General features: G+C 41.1%; 1 protein-coding gene across 1 annotated transcript in view; it reads right to left on the bottom strand.

Moving 5' to 3' along the window:
* TEX261 (testis expressed 261) overlaps positions 1-7,261 on the bottom strand; it is a 39,035-nt gene extending 31,774 nt beyond the window's left edge. The window contains exon 1 of the mRNA XM_063459799.1: positions 6,931-7,261. Coding sequence (XP_063315869.1) covers positions 6,931-7,000 — 70 coding nt within the window. The 5' untranslated portion in view covers positions 7,001-7,261. The remainder of the gene's footprint in view (positions 1-6,930) is intronic.
* Positions 7,262-23,220: the final 15,959 nt, after the last annotated feature.

The raw sequence follows: 23,220 nt of genomic DNA, 5'->3' as shown, positions 1-23,220 counted from the left end.
TATGGTTCCTATTCAATGGTCTACAGCATTCATATGCTTGGGAGAATTTAAAGGTTTCTCGGATTCGGTGATTGTGGTGTCTGCCAGAGTGCTTGGAGTCCTCAGGAAGCACTAGGAGCATCCATTAACGGAGGTACTCAGTCGGGGTGCCAGGTGATCCGTTACAATAACTGCTTGATCCAAGGATAAATCTGACTGCCATTCTGGGGTCAAGAAGGAATTATTTCCTAGCTTGTTGCAAAATTGGAAGTGCTTCAAACTGGGTTTTTTTGCCTTATTTTGGATCAACAGCAAAAAACAAATGTGAGGAAGGCTGAACTTGATGGACGCAAGTTTTTCAGCTTTTCAGCTATGTAACTATGTCCTTTAAAAAAAACAGTATATAATATGTGTCGGTGCAATAAACGAGAGAGATGCAAATTGCAGTTGAACGCAAACAGCTTGAAATTGTTTGTGTCATTAAGTGTAAGACAAGCTTCTGAAGCTGTGTCCTTAAGGGGTTACAGATACTAAGCAACACAAACTGAAAACAAAAGCTCAACAACTAAATACAAAAAGAAAATTCAACAAAGAACACAAATCCACATGAAAAATAATTACTATCAACTTAAATAATAAAAACACACGCACACATACAACACTCAGACAGCACACAATATGCAGACACATGCATACTACATGCAGTCACCACAGCCCTGGTTAGTGTACCATGGAGGCTTGCAGTGGTTACCATAGGACTGGAATCTTTAACCTCTGTATTTATACCGACACGATATGAATGGAAGAGCTGAGGCAAAAAATGCATAACATTTTAAAGATCAGCTTTATGTGTCCCAGTATTTCCATTCTGATGTAATTTGCACTAAAAAAATAATCCCAGTTTAGTGAATAACACTCTAAACATCCAGGGCTCTAGGCAGGTGATCCAATCTAAAATTACTGCGTGTAGGGACATGTCTCTTGGACAAGCAGTTTGACTTACATTACAGCTAATTGGAAATAACTGAACTTTGCCTGCCAAGTGCCAGGGAAACAAATCATTTAGTAACATGCACACATATAGCAAACATGCGACCTTTGCATTCTCTATTGCAATAAATATATGAGCCGTGTCACATTTAAAAACAAACATTTACAGGGCAAACTATGAAACACCTAAGTGATAACGTTTGTGGTGGCAAAAAGACCGGTTTTATTTAAAATTAATTATTTCACCTTCACGGTTTAGGTTATTGCCAGAGTTCTGCTTGAAACATCTATACAAAGTAGTGTTAGCCCAGAGGTTAGAAAATATCAACAGATATGTTAAGGTAGGTGCTGTTTGATCAATCACAGTCAGTGCCTAAAAAGCCCCAAAATCTGGCAGCCATGGTTTGAACAAATTATACTAATAAAGCTCAGCTTTCTTCTCTTAAAGCCTACATACAAGTTAAACTAAAGCAGTCCTGAGTCGTTACTATTCCCGCAATGGATGTGTATGTTATAGGACACGGCCCCTTTTTGATTGTGCAGATATTACAGGAGGACCAGACACATTGGCTTTTTTTCTTCTGGAGTCCTCCACTATTGGTGAGTCCAGGGGCAGAAGCCTGTTTTTCTCCTGAACATCAGATCTTCAAGCTACGTATGCGAATGCCCACTGACTGACCATACAAAGCACTCATAGACCATAGTACCAAACTCTTTATATGCCCATAAACTGAACGCCAGGTATACAGTGACATGTGTGAAAATCCCTGGAATTCATTTTTATAGGGCCGGACAAGTGTGCCTTTTTCTCTCAGAGACTGAATTCTCTGTTCCAGTTTGTTTTTTATTCATTGGAAATAATGAATAATTTATGGGGGACACACATGCGCAGAGCTCTGTTAGAGTGCTATACCCAAGGGCTGAATGTCCCACGTGCAGTTTGCAAAGCACAAGCTCGGTTTTTACAAGTAACTGCCTCTATAACACACTTTAGAAATAAAAGTGAACCCTAGGTACCATATTCCCATAGGTGCATATATCAAGCTTTTAGTTGAAACTTTAATACGTTCCTCATTTAAAAAAATACTTGAAAGATTAATTATGCCATATCCCCATCCTGATTTCCCATCCAGATTTTGGTCTCCTTTCCTCTGTTACAGGCTGGGTCATACAGGGATGCACAGAGCACTTCAGCAGCACTCCAAGCATGGTCTGTCCAAAGTGGAGCCGGCCAGAGACGTAGTCAGTTACCCGGAGAGTGTTCATGCCAGGCTGACACTGCTTTAGTTCTAATCTAATAATTTTGTTAGATGTGTAAGTTGTTCGTTCATATTTCTGACAAATGAAGAAAAATGCCCAACATTTGGATGAATCTTCATTTGTCCAAAAAAGAATGCATGAGTCTAGATTTCATTGTTTTCTTGGGTGATTACGAATAGAGTTGAGCTATGCTTGCACTGGTTTTATGTCCGGTAGGCAATAATTCGCATAAATAACTTAGACTACACAATAAACACAGATACCATTTATTTTATTTCAATGGGCTTGGCCATGTTTTTTTCATTAACCCCTTAACGCCGTTACGGCGTGCTATGCCGTCACGGGTTAAGTGGGCTTTAAAGCCGTTATGACGGCATAGCACGCCGTAACGGCTTGCAGCCCCAGGAGGTAAGATGTACTTACCTCCGCCGCGATCCGCTTCGGGAGGACTGCCTCACAGCCCAGGCAGCCCTCCCACGGCAAATCAGGCCCCCGGGGGCCATGTGATCGCTCTCAAAGAGCGATCACATGGCCCCCTATAGCTGGCTGTGGATAGTTTCATGGTCAGCTGACTCCTATTATTTGACTCACCCTGTCCAGAAGTCATTGAGTGGTCTACTCCAAGGGTACATTTTTACAATTTTTGGGGGGGCAGTGGGGGATATTATGCAACAATTTGGATATTTGGACTTTTTATTGTATCCGAAGTGATTTTATGTATTTATCTCAATTTTATGTACACATTTTGTATTGCTGAGGTTTTTTCTCCCCATCAAAAGTTATATTAGGTTTTCCTAAATTGTGTAGTGGATCTATTTTGTTATACAATATTTAATATTCTGTTAACTTCTGTTTTATATATTGTTATTACTGCTACTCTTGCACAGTCTTTGCTATGTTTTATTTTTTGCCTTTGATTTGGTTTGTGGAAAACACACCTGTTTCCATTAAAGGGTAGTTGTGGTCAGCAGATGTGTGTTTTGTGGATTGAGCACACGGTTATTTGTTATTATAGATATGACAGGAGGACGCTAATGCTTTCCCAGCCAGTGAAGTATTAGTCTGCAGGGAGAACTTGACCTGTTTTTTGGTTGAAATAAATATTTATGTGAAACCTAGACTGCCCCTTTAAAGGGACACTCCAGGCACCCAGACCACTTCTGCTCATTGGAGTGGTCTGGGTGCCAACTCCCACTACTCCTAACCCTGCAAGTGTAATTATTGCAGTTTTTTTTATAAACTGCAATAATTACCTTGCAGGGTTAACTCCACCTCTAGTGGCTGTCTATTAGACAGCCACTAGAGGGAACTTCCTGCTCTATAGCACAGGACACCTGTGCTAGAGCGTCGCTGGACGTCCTCACGCTGTGTGAGGACCTCCAGCGTTGCTCAAATCCCCATAGGAAAGCATTGAAATTCGTTTTCAATGCTTTCCTATGGGGAGACGTAATGCGCATGCGCAGCATTAAGTCTCCCCATAGGAAAGCATCCTCGGCCGGTGGGCGGGATCAGTCTCGCCCACCGGCCGACGGAAGAACAGGGAGGAGCGTCGCGGAGGAGGAAACAGCGGCGAGGGACATCGCCGCTGCCTCAGGTAAGTGACTGATCGTTTTCCTGGCACTGGAGTTTCCCTTTAAGGTTTTCCGTTCAGTGCCAGATGGGAAAGCAACTATTTTCACAATGTTTAAATGCAGTTTTGTCTCTCTTCTGACATTCAAAATATTGAATAAGTGTGTTCCTCTATGGCTTTAAACATATCACAGATCCAATTAATAAATTGTCAGATGGTTACCCAAGAAAGTGCTGCAGAGAATTATATAACAAGCATCAGATTATCTAAACTTCTCTCTCCTTGGCACAATGAATCCCTGCAACATCACAGGATTGTCCACATACCTCACTGCATAGCAATGAGATGCTATGGGCATATATTGCTGATCATTCAAGAAGATATCCAATTACCATCACTAGCAATCTGGTGGCAAAATCTACTTTCAGTGCTGTCATTTGCATTATACCATAAATCAACACTTCAACACAGCTCCTACCATGCCAACTATATGACATTATTTCACTGAAATCAAAATGCACCCACAACTTTTTCACAACGGTTTCATCCTTTTGAAAAGTCACAAAACAGTGCGATACTTCAGGTCAGTGTCTCCGAACATATGGCATGGGTGCCACCACATGTCTTATTTTACCTGTCATAATACACACAATAAGGCTAATATAGATGGAGGAGTACAGTCTATCTAGACATTATGAAGGGTGAGCCCTGTTCTCTGTTGAGTTAACAGACTAATAGAAGCTGCTCTCAGCCTTTGCTTTTCATTATTCTCATTCCAGGGCCTTCTCCTAGTACTTGGCTAACAGATCCCTGAGCTCCAGATGTTAACTCCACACATATGGGAAGAGCAGAGCAGTGACTCAGTGTAGCACGTTATAGAGGGTCTGCATCAGCATTTCTTGCATTCAGATAATGAGGAATGCCATCTCAACTTCAGCTACTTATCAGGAAGAGAGATCTCATACGTTTAAGTCACACACACACTTGCGTCCAGTAGCAGTCCTAAAAAAACGTCTATCTTGGCAAGTGTCAATTGATGGTATTATCTCAGCTGTGCAACATAGGAAATGGGGCAGAGGGTCCAGACATAATGGTGATTGCTTACCAATCAATGGGATGTATGTAGACCGTGTCTGCAATTAGTTCAATTTTTAAATATTTCAGGTTTTGGCCCCAGAAATAAATACGTGTAAAACTAAAACTGTATACCGTAGGATGTAGCTTATTCAATAAACAAGCATTTGTGGTAAGTTCTAGAAAACTTACCGTCTTAAATTTGAAATTTTGAAAAAGGGAAAAGGAATATCCCGTGACATATATGCATATAGAATTAAGTCATTGTTAAATGTAGATCTACACACACCAGTCAAGCCATAATACTTGCTTTTCCCAAAGAAATCTCAAATTTGCAGTGATGTTACTACCGCAAGGGATTCTTTTGCCTCATTGTTCCATTTTAAACATGAATTCCTTGGAGTTTGTGTTTGCATTATACAACTGTGTTGAAAAAACTCAGGGAAGAGATGCAAATCCAGTGGACCACTCACTTGGAAGTAGTTTTCGATCGCTCTTTTACCCCACCATAACTTTCTTATTTGTGCTCCACAAGTGACGGCAAGCCTCAGTAGCAAACCAGTAACCAATCTCATGCTGATGAGTTGCATTAACGACAAAACAGCTACCCATGAGTGGTACACAAGCTTTGTATCTCTTCCGGAGTTGTGTTTCAAATACTTGATTGTCACTACATAAAAATAGGACTAAGTTGGATGTATCATTTAGAAAAAAAAAACATTCTGCCTTGATGAGAGAGAAGATCTCAGTCTCGTGTACAGGGACTGACACATTTGCTAATCCATTTAAAAACTGTTCATGTTACCAAAGATGAATCAAAAAGTCGTGTAATGGCGAAAGGCGCGTGTCATGGGTGGCTAAACATCCATGGTGTGTCTACACTCACCACACTGATAAGTTATATTCATTTTGACTACTTACATACACTATGACTGTTTGACTTATTTCTACAACTTACTTTATTCTCTTAACCCCTTAAGGACCAAACTTCTGGAATAAAAGGGAATCATGACATGTTACACATGTCATGTGTCCTTAAGGGGTTAAATGATCTCTTTTAAAAATGTTGGATTTGTAATGCAGAGAGCGTTTTATTAGCACCTACGTTGTATATAAGTGCTATGCAGATGATAGGTGCCCGTGAAGGCACAGTACCTGTATTTCTAGGCTAGCACGGTTTAGTAGATAGGTGACCTTTAAAGGCACAGGAATTTGAAGCTTCTTTTGGTGCCAATGAAGGCACAGTGTTCAGCTAATTAGTGTTTAGATAGGTAGCCACTTAACTTTACTATCTTTGATATCACCCCGGGTGGTTGTCCGTGATTCATTTTTGAATATATAACTAGATTTTTCTGCACTTCCAATGCTTATTATATTTAATTTATTTAGTTCTGACTTACTGCTTTGGCACTTAAGGAGTTTCTCTTTTCTTCCTCCATGACTACTATGTAACAGGGAGGGTAATCACATCATTTTACATTGATGCAATTTGATAAGCCACTCAAGTCTATAAAATAATCATCCTTGCTGTTACTTTTTGATATATAAATACTTACTTTTTGAGTCTATACACTTCTTTTTCTATTTATAAATAAAATTTTCCGTTTTGGAAGGTTTTTTTTGTTTTAATCTGATTAACAAACATTTTAATTGCATCAAATCTCTTTGTTACAATTATTTTTTTCTTCAGTTTAGTTATTTTGTAACTGTTTGGTGTTATCCCGCACCTTTTCCAAAAGACAAACTTTAGTCACTTATTTTTTTGTATAAATTATATGTTTCACATATTTTCGCATTTAATAAATGCATTCATTATTTCACAATTCATGTTTAAACCTACAATGCCCCAGAGACATTACAATCTAGCACGACAGTTCGAGACCACATAACGTAAAGCCAGCAGCAAGCCATTTAGGGAATTTGTGGCTAATCTTTGCCACTGTCTTCTACCACCTTTCACACCAAACAAGCTATTGGGCCGGGTGTTTGTGAATGGGAAGGTAGTACATAACAGGACCAAATGTTAGCAATTGGCAAACTGTAAGAGGGGAACTCACCTATTGCCAAAGTGACAAAGGCCACCTGGATGAGCAAGGACAGCCAGCTGAGTATATAGATAAACCACATCTTCCTGCTGGATCAGACACTAACACAGGGGACCCTCACTGCCCTAGTGTTCACTCCTTATCTGCCCCTATCTACCCTGACAGTGAGCCACCCCTTAACTGCCCCTATCTACCCTGGCAGGGAGTGCCTCCTTATCTGCCCCTCTCAACCCTGGCAGTGGCACCCCTTAACTGCCCCTCTTTACCCTGGCAGGGAGTCCCTCCTTATCTGCCCCTCTCAACCCTGGCAGTGCCACCCCTTAACTGCCCCTCTCTACCCTGGCAGTGACCCCTTAACTGCCCCTCTCTACCCTGACAGTGACCCCTTATCTGCCCCTCTCTACCCTGACAGTGACCCCTTATCTGCCCCTCTCTACCCTGACAGTGACCCCTTATCTGCCCCTCTCTACCCTGACAGTGACCCCTTAACTGCCCCTATCCTCCTTATATGCCCCTATTGCAACCTGCCCTATTGCCTGTGAACCTTGTTAGCCCTATGTGTGCCTCCCCCAGTCCCAGAGCTCCTCTCCCCAGCCTTACCAAGCTATCAGCATTGCCTCACTCCTTCTCACCCGCCCTGCACCCACCAACTACCCCAGCTCTAGCCCTCCGACTGGACAGCTAACCATAGAGCCTCCGTTAACCATAGAGTTCAGACCTACAACAACTTCCTGTAAGCGGGAAACCATAGAGCCCAGGGCTCTCCCAGGAATCATAGAGACGGCGTGCGAAGCTCCGGCGGCCATCTTTGATTTGGGTAAAGTTTTGCAGCATTCCAATAGTGTGCATTGCAGTAACTGTGTGAGTGTGCCAGTGGCCATAGCTCATGGCATGGTATATGGAGAAAGTAGAACTGTGTATATAGTGATATATTAAAAATTGGTTTTATTAGTATTGTATTATGTATTAATGACTACAGATAATATTGTGATTCATGTAGTAGTTTGTATTAAAGGGACTCTATAGTCACCATATAAAAGCAAGAAACACAGGTCCCCCAGCCTTCCTTCTTGCTTTTATATGAACTTACATTCATTAAAAAAAAAATTCGAGGTGTTTTTATATTAAAAACTTACCTCAGTTCCAGCGCCGAGCTCCCCGCTAGGCCGCGCCCCCTTTTTCGTCAAAATGACGAAATCGCGGGGCCCAATAGGACGCTTCTCACAGAGAAGCGTCTTCGCGATGTGGTGCGCGGCTTCGCGCTGCACCAATCGCGTTCTTCATAGAGCGGCATTGAATGCCGCCCTATGAAGAACCTGAGCGCTTTACCGTGCATGTGCGCGGAATGCGCGTTCGTGAGCTGAGCTGTCTGACTGACAGCTCAGCTCGCTTTCTCAGTGCGGCGGGTGGGGGCCCTAAAATTATCGATAAGGGGGGGGGACCTACTGTCCCCCCCCGGCCCCCACCCCTGAGCGGCGGGTGGGGGCCCTAAAATTATCAATGAGGGGGGGGACCTACTGCCCCCCCCCCGGCTCCCACCCCTGAGCGGCGGGTGGGGGCCCTAAAATTATCGATAAGGGGGGGGGACCTACTGTCCCCCCCCGGCCCCCACCCCTGAGCGGCGGGTGGGGGCCCTAAAATTATCGATAAGGGGGGGGGACCTACTGTCCCCCTCCCGGCCCCCACCCCTGAGTGGCGGGTGGGGGCCCTAAAATTATCGATAAGGGGGGGGGGACCTACAGTCCCCCTCCCGGCCCCCACCCCTGAGCGGCGGGTGGGGGCCCTAAAATTATCGATAAGGGGGGGACCTATTGTCCCCCCTGGCCCCCACCCCTGAGCGGTGGGTGGGGGCCCTAAATACAAAGGGGGGGGACCCTAGTTAACCCTCCCCCCCCCCCCAAAAAAATGGCTTGAAATCCATCCAATCACAGTGCTCTGTGTCATTTTACAAGCGTGGGAAAATTCCAAAGAACTTTCCCACGCTTGTAAAATGACAAAGAGCACTGTGATTGGATGGCTTGAAATCCATCCAATCACAGTGCTCTGTGTCATTTTACAAGCGTGGGAAAATTCCAAAGAACTTTCCCACGCTTGTAAAATGACAAAGAGCACTGTGATTGGATGGCTTGAAATCCATCCAATCACAGTGCTCTGTGTCATTTTACAAGCGTGGGAAAATTCCAAAGAACTTTCCAACGCTTGCAAAATGACAAAGAGCACTGTGATTGGATGGCTTGAAATCCATCCAATCACAGTGCTCTGTGTAATTTTACAAGCGTGGGAAAATTCCAAAGAACTTTCCCACGCTTGTAAAATGACAAAGAGCACTCTGATTGTTTTAAACCCACCAATCAGAGTGTTCTTAGCCTAATTGCAGGGCGGGGCAAGGCTTTATAAGCCTTCCCCACCCTGCGGAGCTCAGTCTGCGCGGAGCCCTCCATGGGTGAAGATTGATTATTTTTTTTGCGCTCGTTTTTTTTTTTTTTTTTTTAATTGCGTCGGTTATTATGGATTTTTATTTGGCCTTTTTTGGGGCTGAAGAAAGAAGATTTTAGAAGAAAGAAAACATTGAATGGTAAGTTTTTTTTATCTCTTTTTTTTTTTTTTTTTTTTACAGGTTTTTAGTTAATGTTCCCCCCCTCATTATTTTTAGGTGAGGGGGGTAGGTAGGGAGATAATTTTTTTTTTGGGGGGGGGGGAGGGTTAACTAGGGTTCCCCCCCCCTTTGTATTTAGGGCCCCCACCCACCGCACAGCGGTGGGGGCCGGGGGGGGGGGGGGGAGGAGAGTAGGTCTCTCCCCCCCCCCCCCCTTCAACCACTATTGTGGACAGTAAGCGTCCCTGTGGGTTCGGGCTTCAGCTGTCAGCTGAAGCTGAAGCTGTCAGCTGAAGCCACGCCCACAGCAGTGCTGACAGGCTATCAGCACACAAAGCGCGTTCACAGTGCTTTGTGTGCTGAAGTCCGTCTGATGCATTCACCCAGAATGCATCGGACGAGAGGCCTTTTTAGGGCCTCTGAACTCGGAAGTCCCTCTGGTGGCCGTCTGATTGACTGCAACAAGAGGTGTTCCAAGCTTCCAATGTAAACACTGCATTTTCTCAGAAAATACAGTGCTTACAAGAAAAAGGCTCCGGGTAGCTGTAGCACTCACCTAAACAACCTCATTAAGCTGAAGTTGTTAAGGTGACTATAGTGTCCCTTTAAAAGACAGAGAGTGGCAGGCATGCCCCCCAACATGTCACATGGGCTAAGAGGGACACTTTATAGAATGCAACTAAAATGGAACTTAGAACAAGAACAGTGTATCTTGTTACACAGACTGGTTTATAAACATGTTTATTGTAGATTCAAGGGAAACTCCAAAAAACACAATAAAACTTGAATGCGTTTAATATGTTCTGACGTCATTAATGTGCTGTATTATTTTTATTGATAATTTGTGCATGCTCAAATCTTTTTAATAAAAAAAAAATAAATAAAATGTTTTGCTGAATGCTACCCCATTCCAAGTTGCAACTCTTCCAAATTGGGGCCGATTGGTGGAGTGTCAGAATTTTGTAACTCTGATGCACGATATTGATATATATCACGAGAAAGTGACACAGACAGTGGCCAAATACATTTGTTTGCTTCGTGATTCAGTGTTCCATCCGTGGTGCAAAAAAAGAGAGATGATTAATGGTTAGGGAACAGCCATTAAATTTAATTAAATAAAAAGAAAAGAAACGACGGATCAACCGAATGAAATGCATAGCAAACCGATTGCTCAAAAGTAATGAAAGCTCAAATTGTGAATATTAACTGAATGTGAACCCAATTTTAAAGGACCACTATAGTGCCAGGAAAACATACTAATTTTCCTGGCACTATAGTGCCCTTAAGGGTGCCCCCACCCTCAGGATCCCCCTCCCGCCGGGCTCTAGGGGGAGGAAGGGGTTAAACTTACCTCTTTCTCCAGCGCCGGGCGGGGAACTCTCCTCCTCCTCCTCTCCTCCTCCATATCGCCGTCATCGGCTGAATGCGCATGCGTGGCAGGAGCCGCGCACGCATTCAGCCAGTCCATAGGAAAGCATTCACAATGCTTTCCTATGGACGCTGGCGTCTTCTCACTGTGAAAATCACAGTGAGAAGCGCGGAAGCGCCTCTAGCGGCTGTCAATGAGACAGCCACTAGAGGCTGGATTAACCCATTTATAAACATAGCCGTTTCTCTGAAACTGCTATGTTTACAGCAAAAAGGGTTAAACCTAGCTGGACCTGGCACCCAGACCACTTCATTAAGCTGAAGTGGTCTGGGTGCCTATAGTGGTCCTTTAATGGTAACATATCACGTAAATTAACATAATTAAAAGGGAGCGAAAATAAATACAACCAATATATCATGTATGTATTTTACAGTAATAAGCTCATTTTTTCACATATTTATTGTTTGTCTGATGCATTTTCCTGGAATAGTTTGCATGGACAAAATTTAGACCTGCCAAACCATTGCGTCAACAGAATTCAGTTGACTGTATTAAAAAAACAAAACTGTTGCCATTGGAATGTGGTGGTGTGCTTGTGTGTAGTGTTTGTGTTTGAATGCAGGGGTGTGTTTGTATGTAGTGACCTTCTCCTGTCCACTACAGTATTGCAACAGTATTTTTATCTTTTTTATTTATTTTTGTTAAATAAATTATCCTTGTTTATATATATTTGGATTTCACTTTCTACTTCCTGGTTACCATCCTGCTCCTTGGTGGGGACTATACCACCTATGCTATAGAAACTAGAGCAAGTTCTGCTCTAGTAAATGTGAGTACGGAATTTTATTATTTAATTTATTCATCTCACCAGTATATACTGCACTATCTGGATTTCTCTGTCTCTTTACATATTATCCATCTGAGGCGGCCAAGATATCTACTGTTTTACACATATCCTTAGACGGGGATTGTTCCGTCCATGCGTACTAACGGCTGAGCTCTTAGTTAGCTCTGGGAAATGTGAGTGTGAATTATTTCAAGTATTCATTCACATACCCACTGTACTTGATTTACTGCACTATTATTTTGTATGTCTTATCTTTTGAGGTCAAATTGTATAGAGACCACCACTACTACCATTGTGCACGTATATTATTTGTATACCTCTTCATATTTATAGCAAAAACTATAAAGAGTTCAGTATGCAAACAAATACATAGTTACATAGTTACATAGCTGAAAAGAGACTTGCGTCCATCAAGTTCAGCCTTCCTCACATATGCTTTTGCTGTTGATCCAAAAGAAGGCAAAAAACACAGTCTGAAGCGCTTCCAATTTTGCAACAAACTAGGAAAAAATTCCTTCTTGACCCCAAAATAGCAGTCAGATGTCTCCTTGGATCAAGCAGCTATTACCCCACTAATTAGAAATTATATCCCTGTATGTTATGTTTTTGCAAGTATTTATCCAATTGCAGTTTAACCCCTTAAGGACACATGACGTGTGTGGCATGTCATGATTCCCTTTTATTCCAGAAGTTTGGTCCTTAAGGGGTTAAACATCTGTATGGACTCTGACAAAACCACCTCTACAGGCAAAGAATTCCATATCCTTATTGCTCCTACTGTAAAAAAAACCTTTTCTTTGCCTTAGATGAAATCTCCTTTCTTCAAGCCTAAATGTGTGACCTTGTGTCCTATGTATAGCCCTGTTTATGAATAGATTTCCAGATAATGGTTTGTACTGGCCCCCGAATATATTTGTATAATGTTATCTTATCCCCTCTCAGGCGACGTTTTTCCAAACTAGAGAGATTTACAATTTTTAACCTTTCTTCATAACTAAAAATGCTCCATTCCTTTTATCAATTTTGTAGCTCATCTCTGCACTTTTTTTAGTGCCATGATATCTTTCTTTAGAACAGGTGCCCAAAATTGCACAGCATATTCAAGGTGTGGTCTTACCAGCGATTTATAAAGAGGCAAAATTATATTTTCATCTCGAGAATTTATGCCCCTATTTATACATGACAAAACCTTACTGGCCTTAGCAACGGCAGATTAACATTGCATATTGCTACCTAATTTGTTATCTATAACAATTCCCAAATCCTTCTCGTGTGTGGTTATCCCTAGTTCACTACCATTTAGGGTGTAAATTGCTTGTGCATTCTTAACCCCAAAGTGCATAACTTTGCATTTTTCTACGTTAAATTTCATCTGCCATTTTAGTGCCCAGTCCCCCAATCTATCCAAATCCCTCTGCATCAAGGCAATAAATATCCTGCTCACATTTTATTACTTTACAAAGTTTTGTGTCATCTGCAAACACTGATACATGGCTTTCAATGCCCATTTCAAGATCATTTATAAATATGTTAAATAGAAGCGGTCCCAAAACAGAACCTTGAGGGACACCACTTACCACTTTTGTCCAGCTTGAAAATTTACCATTTATGACAACTCGTCATCCTCAACTCTATCCTTAAGCCAATGTTCTACCCAAGAACAAGAATATTCATCTAGACCAATTTCTTTTAGTTTGAAGACTAACCTATTGTGAGGAACCGTATCAAATGCCTTGGCAAAATCCAAGTAGATCACATCCACTGCAACACCCTGATCTATATTTCTACTTACTTCTTCGTAGAATGCAATTAGGTTAGTTTGACATGACCTATGTTTCATAAAACCATGCTGATTATTGCTAATAACACAGTTCTTCCCAATGAATTCCTGAATATTATCCCTTAATAGCCGTTCAAATAATTTCCCAGTCACAGAAGTCAAGCTCACATGTCTATAATTTCCAGGCAAGGATTTTGAACCCTTTTTAAATATAGGAACAACATCTGCCTTCCTCCAATCCTCCGGTACAATACCTGAAACAAAAGAATCTTGAAAAATTAAATACAGAGGTTCACTTATTTCCCCACTTAGCTCCTTAAGTACTCGTGGGTGGATACCATCAGGTCCCAGAGCTTTATTTACATTAATTTTCTTTAATAGCTGTAGCACCTTGTCTTGAGTTATCCAATCACAAGTTATCTGCAAGTTTGTTGCAGCAATCATTTGCATATCTCTTGCCATAGGATCCTCCTTAATATATAAACTGAAGAAAAATAGTTATTTAACATTTCTGCCTTTTCCTGGTCTTCATTGACTAACAGACCCATCTCTGTTTTCAGTGTACCTACACTTTCATTTTTTGTTTTTTTAGAATTAAAGACTTGAAAAAAATGTTGGAGTGGGTTTTGCAATATAGGATGCCTCTGATTTGTCCGATTTAAATGCTTTAAAAGCCCTTTTCTTATTTTTAATCTCTTGTTTTACTTCTCTACTAAGCCACGTTGGTTTTAATTTGTTTCTTTTATATTTATTACCCAATGGTACATACTGTGAAATGTACCTTTCTAATATTTGTTTGAATAGTTTCCATTTTTCCTCAGTGTTTTTATCACTAAGGAGTTTATGCCAGTCGATATGTTGTAGAGCTGCCCTAATCTTATTAAAATTGGCTTTTTTTAAATTATACGTTTTAATATACCCCACAAGCTTTTGCTTTTTTGAGTTTATTTCAAAAGTTACCATATTGTGATCACTATTTCCCAAATGCTCCCCTACTTGAATGTTGGTTAAAAGATTAACATTGTTTGTTATAACGAGATCCAGACAAGCATCCTTTCTAGTTGGTGCTTGTACCAGTTGTGACATAAAGGTGTCATTTAACACATTCAAAAACCGCATTCCCCTTGCTGAAGTACTAGTCCCTCTATCCCAATTTATGTCCGGGTAATTAAAATCTCCAATAATTAACGTGTTACCCCGATTTGCAGCTTTACCTCATATCATAGTTATAAGGTCAAAAGACAACTTGTATTGCTGCCGGAGTGTCCCTTTAAATAGGGATACCATATCCATCATGTTTTCCAGAACACAAATCATATATACAATACAAAAAGTGCTGCCCATTTTAACCCTACAATCTAAAACACTGCCATTTAGTAGATACAAATATACAAAATTAAATTCTGTGCTCAAACTCCCACTACTCTTGGACATTATCAATGCCTATAGTGCTCATCAGACCCAATACATAGAATTAATAAAAAGTTACCTGTGCACTATCCCCAAATCTCTATGCACATTTAAATTACTGGAGGCTTTAAGTATCACTCCAAGAGCCATTAAAGTGTAAACTAACCTAGCACGTCTTGGCATTTAATTTGGGCAGAGTGGGCATCTGCTGTGGAAGAGGCATGTGCCTACTCTGTCTTATTAAAAAGTCCCCTATAGCAGCTTTACTCACCTTTCCTGGGGAAGGTCATAAGGAGGCCACCGGGAGCCGCCTTACCCTTGCGTTGACTCTGTCCACACCAAGCATTAAGCAGTTTTTCGTTGAAATTAAGCTGCTTTTCTATTAAATACTATTTGGGTAACAGTGACTGACCTGGTCTCCACAGGCATCTTCTGTGGGCAGTTTAGTTACCAGATTTGAGAATGCTGAATGTCTATAAGACTGCTCCTGATGTGGTGACTCTAGACACCAGTAGGATTCTAAAAGGCGGGAGAGAGAATCAGTGTTAACCCCTATGTCCCCGATATGTTATATTGAAAGACATGGAATATTGTTATGGAATGGACATACACTTCTTTTTCTAATAAGAGTCCATGTCGGCCCTGTTACAGTTTCATGTGTAGCAATAAAGACACTGCCAATTGTTCCCGAAAGGAACTGTGCTAGAGAAGTCCCTAAAACATGGAGATCTGAGGTTAAATCAGAAGTAGGCCATGTAGCATAAGGTAAGCAAATAATGTTATAAAACTATGCCTAATAACCCTAAAACAATGACCAGGTGACAGAAATGATAATGTTTAGGAGGCATTTTAAGAACCTCTTCTCCACTCCAATTGATTACAAAAGTAATAATATTACCCTATTTGAAAGATTGGCTTTTTGTTTTACCATCAGGTTATCAGAAAGGCACCCGCGTAATAATTTAACTATAGGACCCTTTACCACTCTTCAAAAATGTTGAAACACCACCTTTTTTCAAAGAAGTGGAGCGATTATTTTTTAAATGGGGACCCGACACCCTATCATTGTCAAAATATCTCTGGAGTAAACTATTTAATTTGAAAATCACGCAATAAATTATTTCTTATGAAAATAATAATTAAAAAAATATATTAAAAAAATAGCATAAATCTATTTACATAGCTAATAAAACCATAAATAAAATGTTTGAGAGTTGTATTTAAGGAAGCTTGGCTTGACTTATGCCCTAGGCTTCTGTTCCTCAGATTATCTTTTTATTTTAGGTCCTTCCTACGTACTCTTCTTATGCTACCTTGTTCTTCAGGTTCTGACGTTTGCCCTGAAGCCTCAAAGATATAAATTTCAATGCATTATTGCAAAGTAGCAGTTTGGACAGTTATTTGGAGAGTCACTGTTCTCCTGATTTTAGCAGAGGTGCACAGATTTTTTTAATCAGGGATCTCCAGTCACATGTTCTCTCAGAGCAAGAACGTGTTATGTTTGCAGTTCATGGATGAAAGTTATGGCACTGTGAGTTTTGATGAAAAAAAAAGGTAGGTTGTTACATACCTCAAGTCACATCCTGTTCTGCGCATATGTCTGACAATGGCTTCTGGTATCCAGTACTCTTTTTACAATTCTTGTTTAGTTTTTCTTGTTTTTTCTGGTTTTCTATTCTATGTCTGGTTTCTTTACCCTGGGTTTTCTGGGTTCATTCCTTTATTCCGTTCCTGGAGTTCCCAGTCTCCTGGATTCCTTTAAATATTTGTTTTTTGTTGCCACGCCCATTCCTTTGCCATTAATCCTTTTTTGTTTCAGTCTGGTCCTGCAGGCAGTGGTTTCATGTCCTCTGCTCCTTTCTTTGCAGGTAAGTACTGTGTGTGTTTTATTGTTGTTTACTTAGTCATGCATATGCAGGCAGTTAGGACCCACCGCAATTGGAGTACTTTGGCGCAGTGGTGGGCTGCATACATCTTGGCCATTGATGTATGTCTAAATCTCCAATGTTTTACATATATAGTACTTAGTTATGTCTCTTGTTTTGACTTGTATCTCTTGTCTTGTTTTATTTTGTCATGTATTCCCAGTTCATGTACAGTCGTGTCCTGCCCTGTTCATGTTTCCCTCATGTCTTGTGTACATGTTCTGGGTTCTGCTTTCTGCCCTGCTCCGTTTCTGGGGTTTTCTAGTCTTGTCTTGTTTTCTCGTTAGGTGCCTGTTCTAGTCTTGCCTTGTTTCTAGTACATATCTGCTGCAGAGCCTCCCTATCCATATCCTGGGAGGTCTGCATATTTTCCTCTGCTCCTGGGATCCGCAGAAGCTGCATCAGGGCCCTGGTATGTGGCCGCACAAACGCTGGTGCTCAACACCAGGGGGCATGTGGTTACCCTGCACCAGGCCCTGATAGTCCATTTCCACCCTGAGACTCCCATCATCTTCAGGCACTCAGGGGTCCGTATGGCCACCCTTGACACCTCCAACATTTAAAATGGACAGAGGGACACTTTAATTTAAGGGGTGTGAGTGCAGTTGTGGACAGGGGCGGGGCTGTTCTGAGAAGTTTTAAGTTACTGACTAATAACAATTTATGCAACTAAAATGTAATTTAGAAGAATAACAATTTATCGTATTTACACAGTCTGATTTCTAAACACATTTATTGTAGATAGACAGAGGGATAGACAGAGGGATTTAGGCCCAAAATAGGGACACTTTGGATTTATTTTGTTGCTCTCACACTCGTGTTATTAAATGTATATTTGTTTGACAGTAAAGATTATAATTTTTTTATTAATCTTTATTTTTGTAGTGCATAAAAAGGCATACAGGCTTTAACCCTCGATCAGGCGCAACTGATCCAACAGGCACAGCCAGTGTTTGTTGTTTTGTCCTACCAAAGCGAGCACTCGTTACCGCCCGGCCGCCTCAGTAGCTTGTTGTTTTTACATTCTGCAGCGACCTATAATGCGCAGTACGCATTTGAACGTCGTGTGTGCGAGTCGCAGCACTTTGTGTCTCTTTGGCACATTGCGCCCGATTGCAGTATAACCATTATATGTCTATAAGTACATTTTCTAATTGATGCAAGCATATTAATGCCATACCTGATTGTTTTTCAAAGTTATAATGTTCAACTCCATAATGAGGCACGATGTTCCTCTCAGGCACATTGCGCATGATGATGCTATTTTTGTTATTTCTTTGTAGATACGGCATTAAAAATGGACAACTCAAAGAGAATTTTCCATTTCAATAATCCGAACGATGTAGCGGATATGATGAAAATGCTAGAGGACGAATCAGATGATGAAAATATTTTTGAAGATTCAGATGAAAGCCACGATAGCTTGACTGAAGATAACATGGAAGCACGCATTGAGAGTTCTGAATCAGAACAAAACGATGAAGAATTCAGCGATGACGACAGCACAGATAACGCTTCATATTTTCTCGGAAAAGACAAGTCCAGAAAAATCGCGCCGCACCTCATAATTTGTTAAAGCAGTTACCAGGTGTTATAGGCCCCGCAAAGCTATCGAAATCTCCAGTTGACTGTTGGAAATACTTATTCACTGGAGATATATTGGATATCATTGTAAAATATACTAACCAATATATAAATATTATCAAAAATAAATATGGATGCGAACGAGACGCTAAACTTACTGATGACATTGAAATAAAAGCGTTCATAGGTATATTATATTTGGCTGGAGCTTATAGAGCCCTGATTTTAGTGGAAGAACTGAACAAGATGAAACTTTCCTACGTTGGCACAGTAAAGAAAAACAAAAGAGAGCTGCCACCTGAATTTGTAACAACGAAATCTAGGGAAGTGTATTCAAGTAGCTTTGGATGCAATCGCGGTACTACATTAGTATCATATGTACCAAAGAAGAACAAAACTGTTATCCTTGTGTCCAGCTTTCACCACAATAAATCTCTTGATTCAGAAACAGGCGAGAAAAAGAAACCATCGATAATTACATTTTACAATTCCACAAAGGGAGGAGTAGACAATGTTGACAAAATGTGTGCTACATTCAGCGTTGCAAGGAATATAAAACGTTGGCCTATGAATATATTCTTCACCATGTTGAATGTTGCTGGCATAAATTTGCAGATAATTTATCTGGGAAATGATTTGAAACCAATAAAGAGGCATCTATTTCTGAAGCAGCTTTCTCACGAACTTACGTTAGATGAACTTCAAAGACGAAGTAAAAAAAAAAACAATTGGCATTCCGCTGCATGTTCAATCAAAACTGAAACGATGTGAAAATGTAGAAGAAGATAAAGAGGAAACTTTGGAAATGCCTAGCAAGAGGAGAAGGATGTCGCTTATCAAGATATGAGTGCAGCAAGTGTAAACGTGCATTATGAATGGAACATGCTACTTTTTATTGTAATAAATGCTCAGAAATTGCTTTTGCCAATGTTGTAGAGCAAATGGAATAATAAACATGTTTTTATTGGAGTAAAAAGTTTGTTTTTGTAAAAGTGGCCTATTACGCACAATGCGCCCCATCCTGTTCTTACTCACGTTGCGCCTGACCGAGGGTTAAATGATGTAAAAGACAACAATACAAGTCAAAACAAGGAGACACAAAACATCAAGAAATACTGCACTGTTTTTAGTAAAGTAGAATAGGCTAAATCCATGCATATATTTTCATGAATATTGACAGTAATAGGTCATATGAAGTAGGCATTGAAAATTAAGAAATACTACACTGTCTGTTGTTGAGTAGAGCTCGCTAACTCCATGCATAGATAAACAATATAAGTAAATAGAAATAAACATGCTTGGCAATTCTAGTGAGCATAACAGCTTTAGTACCACCGGGTGACTATGGTGTTAGGAGAAAATAGAAAGACTACAGATGGCCCTTCCTAGCAGTGTGGAAGCTATAGTTAGATAATAGAGTCCATGGCTGCAGGGAGTATTTGTTTTGTACTCAGCCGATGCCTGTAGATGGGACACCGTGTGCAGCAGTCTGCCGGGCTGCCCAGGGGTTCGGCTGTACCTACATGTTGTTTCTTCAGGATTTACATCCCTGCAATTCTCAGGATCCGAACCTCTGGGTGTTCTCTCAGCAAGCTTCTCTGTGCTGACACTCTCCGACGGCGGGTAGTTCTCCCAGGCACGCAACGGCATGCCGGAATGTAAGTTTTCCATCAGGCACTTTCGAAATGTTGTGCTTCATAGCAGTGTTGGGAGTAGCAGTAGTTTGGACATGCCGCTGGGCACCTCCCCAGCCCCAGATCGGTTTTCTGGCTGCCGTCTTTGAGCCACGGGTTCGGATGCTCACAGAGTCCCAGTCCTTCCTTGAGACAGAAGACCGTGGTGGTAGAAAGCCGCAACTTGCTGCAGGTCCTCTGCCCCCCCGGTTGACACCGAGGGATCATTCCCCTTGTGGCCCCCAGTCTAGGTGGGCAGAAAGCAGGTACTTGCACTTTGTTAGGAGGAAGGCCCAAGGTAGACCCCTGCTGCTCCGTTTCTTCATCCGAGGCTTAGGAAACACTTGGGCTTGGCTTGCAGCTAGTGAGGCCCAGAAATGGGTGAAATATGAATCAAGTCGCTTATAGAACTGCTCTACAGTATCAGTGCACTACTTCCCTGGCTGCAGAGACTCGGTACTATGAGGAGAAAGCGTAGCCGCCATTTTGTTGGAGTGAGCTGTCCTCTGTGTCGAGGTAGGCATCATACCAATGAATCACGTTGGTGTGTATTAGTGTCTAGTGGTGACCGGGATAACCTCCACCGGTCCAGAGGGGGGAGAAATGGGGCTACAAGATAATCGCTGCTTCACATCGATCGGGGGAGCGGCCTCACAGAAGACTCTACAGTACAGATTAATTAACAGATAAACCTTAGATAAGTGTGTTACTCCAAATGTTCATCAACCAGACCAGGTGATCACCTGCCATGGAGTACTCCGTTGTGACGCACCACCGGGCATCCTCCTTAACTAAGCAGCAGCCAGATATAGAAGTATTAGAGACAACAACCGCTGTGCACTAGACCCTTTTATGGCTCCTTAAGGTCTTTCCTCTTTCTGACACTCACAAAAGTGTGTTGTCTCATCACATGAGCTCTGTGGACCAATCAGAGCCCTTCTTGAGCTATTTAAAACTAAAAGAGCTAATTTTCAGTGCCCTGTCGTGGTTTCCAGTTTGGTTATTAAGAGTGCGTTATTTCTATTGATTCTTGATTCTTGTGTGTTTTGAACCATGCTTGTTCTTTGACTATTCTGACTCCTGTATCCCTTGACTTTTGGCTTGTCTACTGTTTATGTAAATTCTGTTTCCCTGACCTCGGCCCATCCAGTACTTTTCTATATTAACTTTAAATCTGGCCGTTCTAAGGTCAATGACACATTTTATGGTTTATTTATTTTTTTATTTTTTTTATTCGTTAACTAAAGTTCTACGTGTTGGGTGTTAGACTATCCTGGCATTTCCCAGCTCAAAGGCAAAATGAGTGTCGGAAGTAGTTGAATTCACAAACATCACAAGAGCCAGGTTTTACAGATCCTGCAATAAAAATATTAGCAAACCGGATTCATTACCAGGATGTAGAGGAAAATGCTTTATGTAACAAAGCTGCCAGGCATAGACATCCATACACCTCCATGTCTAATGGTAATAGTGAGTAATGAGGTAATCCAGCACATTCCCATAACTTTTTAAAGCCTTTCCAAAAAGTTAAATTAGGGACTGCACAGGCTGTGCCTCATCGGCCATGGTGGCAATATTCTAATAGATAGTTAAAGAATGTCAAGACTCTTAATAGATATCATCCAAATGCAGACTTGGATAATGAAGTAAGTAAAATCTCAGCTCCTGTTTCTTGAGAAGGCCTCTAACTTAGAACCATAACGTTGCCTACTGCATTGTCCATATAGTGTGCGCTCGGACATTCTTTCAAATATTATTATAAGCTCTGTCCTTTGCTACCGGCAGTCAGCAAAGAGAACGAATACAGAAAAAAGGAGTAATTAAACACTGTTTTTTTTTTTTTCCTTTTCATTTGTCTTGTTGCATGCTAACTTGCTGCACATACAGATAGCTTGCACCATAACCACTTCAAAGCACTGAAACAATCTTAGAGTAACTCTTAACACTGTGTATTATTAAACTTTTGAAAGATGAACAACCAATACAGTAAAGGAACTGACCTAACCTTTTGATGCTAATTGCTAGCGTGAAAATCTGTTATGTATATGTATAGACTTTAATATACATGTTTGTAATTTGTTTTATTTGTTCTTATACTAGCTGGGATGGATAGGTGGTAAATCCCACTTTCTGCTGCTGGGCTTTTCATGTTACTGATGTGGGATTATTAAAAATCCTTATTGTACCTGTATTGAATTATTGCACTAACTCCATTTTAACTTTATACTGTGACAATCCTCCATTTTGTCCTCCTAACCTGACTTCTTCAATCCTCCATTTTGCCCTCATAACCTAACTTGTTCATTTTAAAACTACCTTACATGACAGAATTTCCCAGCACATCTAATACAATAGACAAAGACTGTATTTTCTATAAAGACATGATTAACACAGGAATTGCTGACTTTTCCTTAAACTTGCAACATAGTATAATTTGAAGGCCATGAGAACACAGTAGTAATGAAATGTTCTATTCATAAGAGACCTTGCACCTGGCCACGAGGCCTGAGATCACTGACTGTGTAAAATGACGCTCAAGACCCCCTTGTCCCCACCCGTGTCCAGAACAATCCCACCTCTTGGTGGGTGGACACGGGACTAACCACTTAGTTCTTGAGCCAATTAATAATGTTGATAGGTGGACACTAATCCCGACACTTAACAATTAATCCAATTAATGATGTTTATTTGCTGATATTCTAATAATCGATGATGACGTAAAATGTCTCTTAAAAGGGCCTGCGCGTCCGCTTTTTAATCACTTGCCAATAAATTTTCTCGAAGTTATTTTAACCTGAACCTTGTGTGTCAGACTTAATTACTTCAGCGTATATACGCAATTTAATTTTATTGATTTGGACAGGAACAGATAGACATTTAAACATTTTGGTTTACTGCTAAAAAGTACCATAACAACTTGGCGCCCAACGTGGGGCACCGGGCTATGTCCGGCCGGTGAGCCGTCCTAAGGAAGACAAGGGTGGACGGAGGAATCCAGGGGGAAGGAAAGGAGATTGATCACCTCCAGGTACACGGTAGAGACTTCTGCAGAGCCACCGGTATGTTCCGGCCCCTTTGATTGACCCGTCCACGTGTCTGTGACTGCTTCCCGGGAGGA

Source organism: Pelobates fuscus, chromosome 6, assembly GCF_036172605.1.
Source record: "Pelobates fuscus isolate aPelFus1 chromosome 6, aPelFus1.pri, whole genome shotgun sequence".
In the NCBI taxonomy this organism is placed as follows: Eukaryota; Metazoa; Chordata; class Amphibia; order Anura; family Pelobatidae; genus Pelobates; species Pelobates fuscus.
This window is presented reverse-complemented; position numbering and strand designations above follow the sequence as displayed.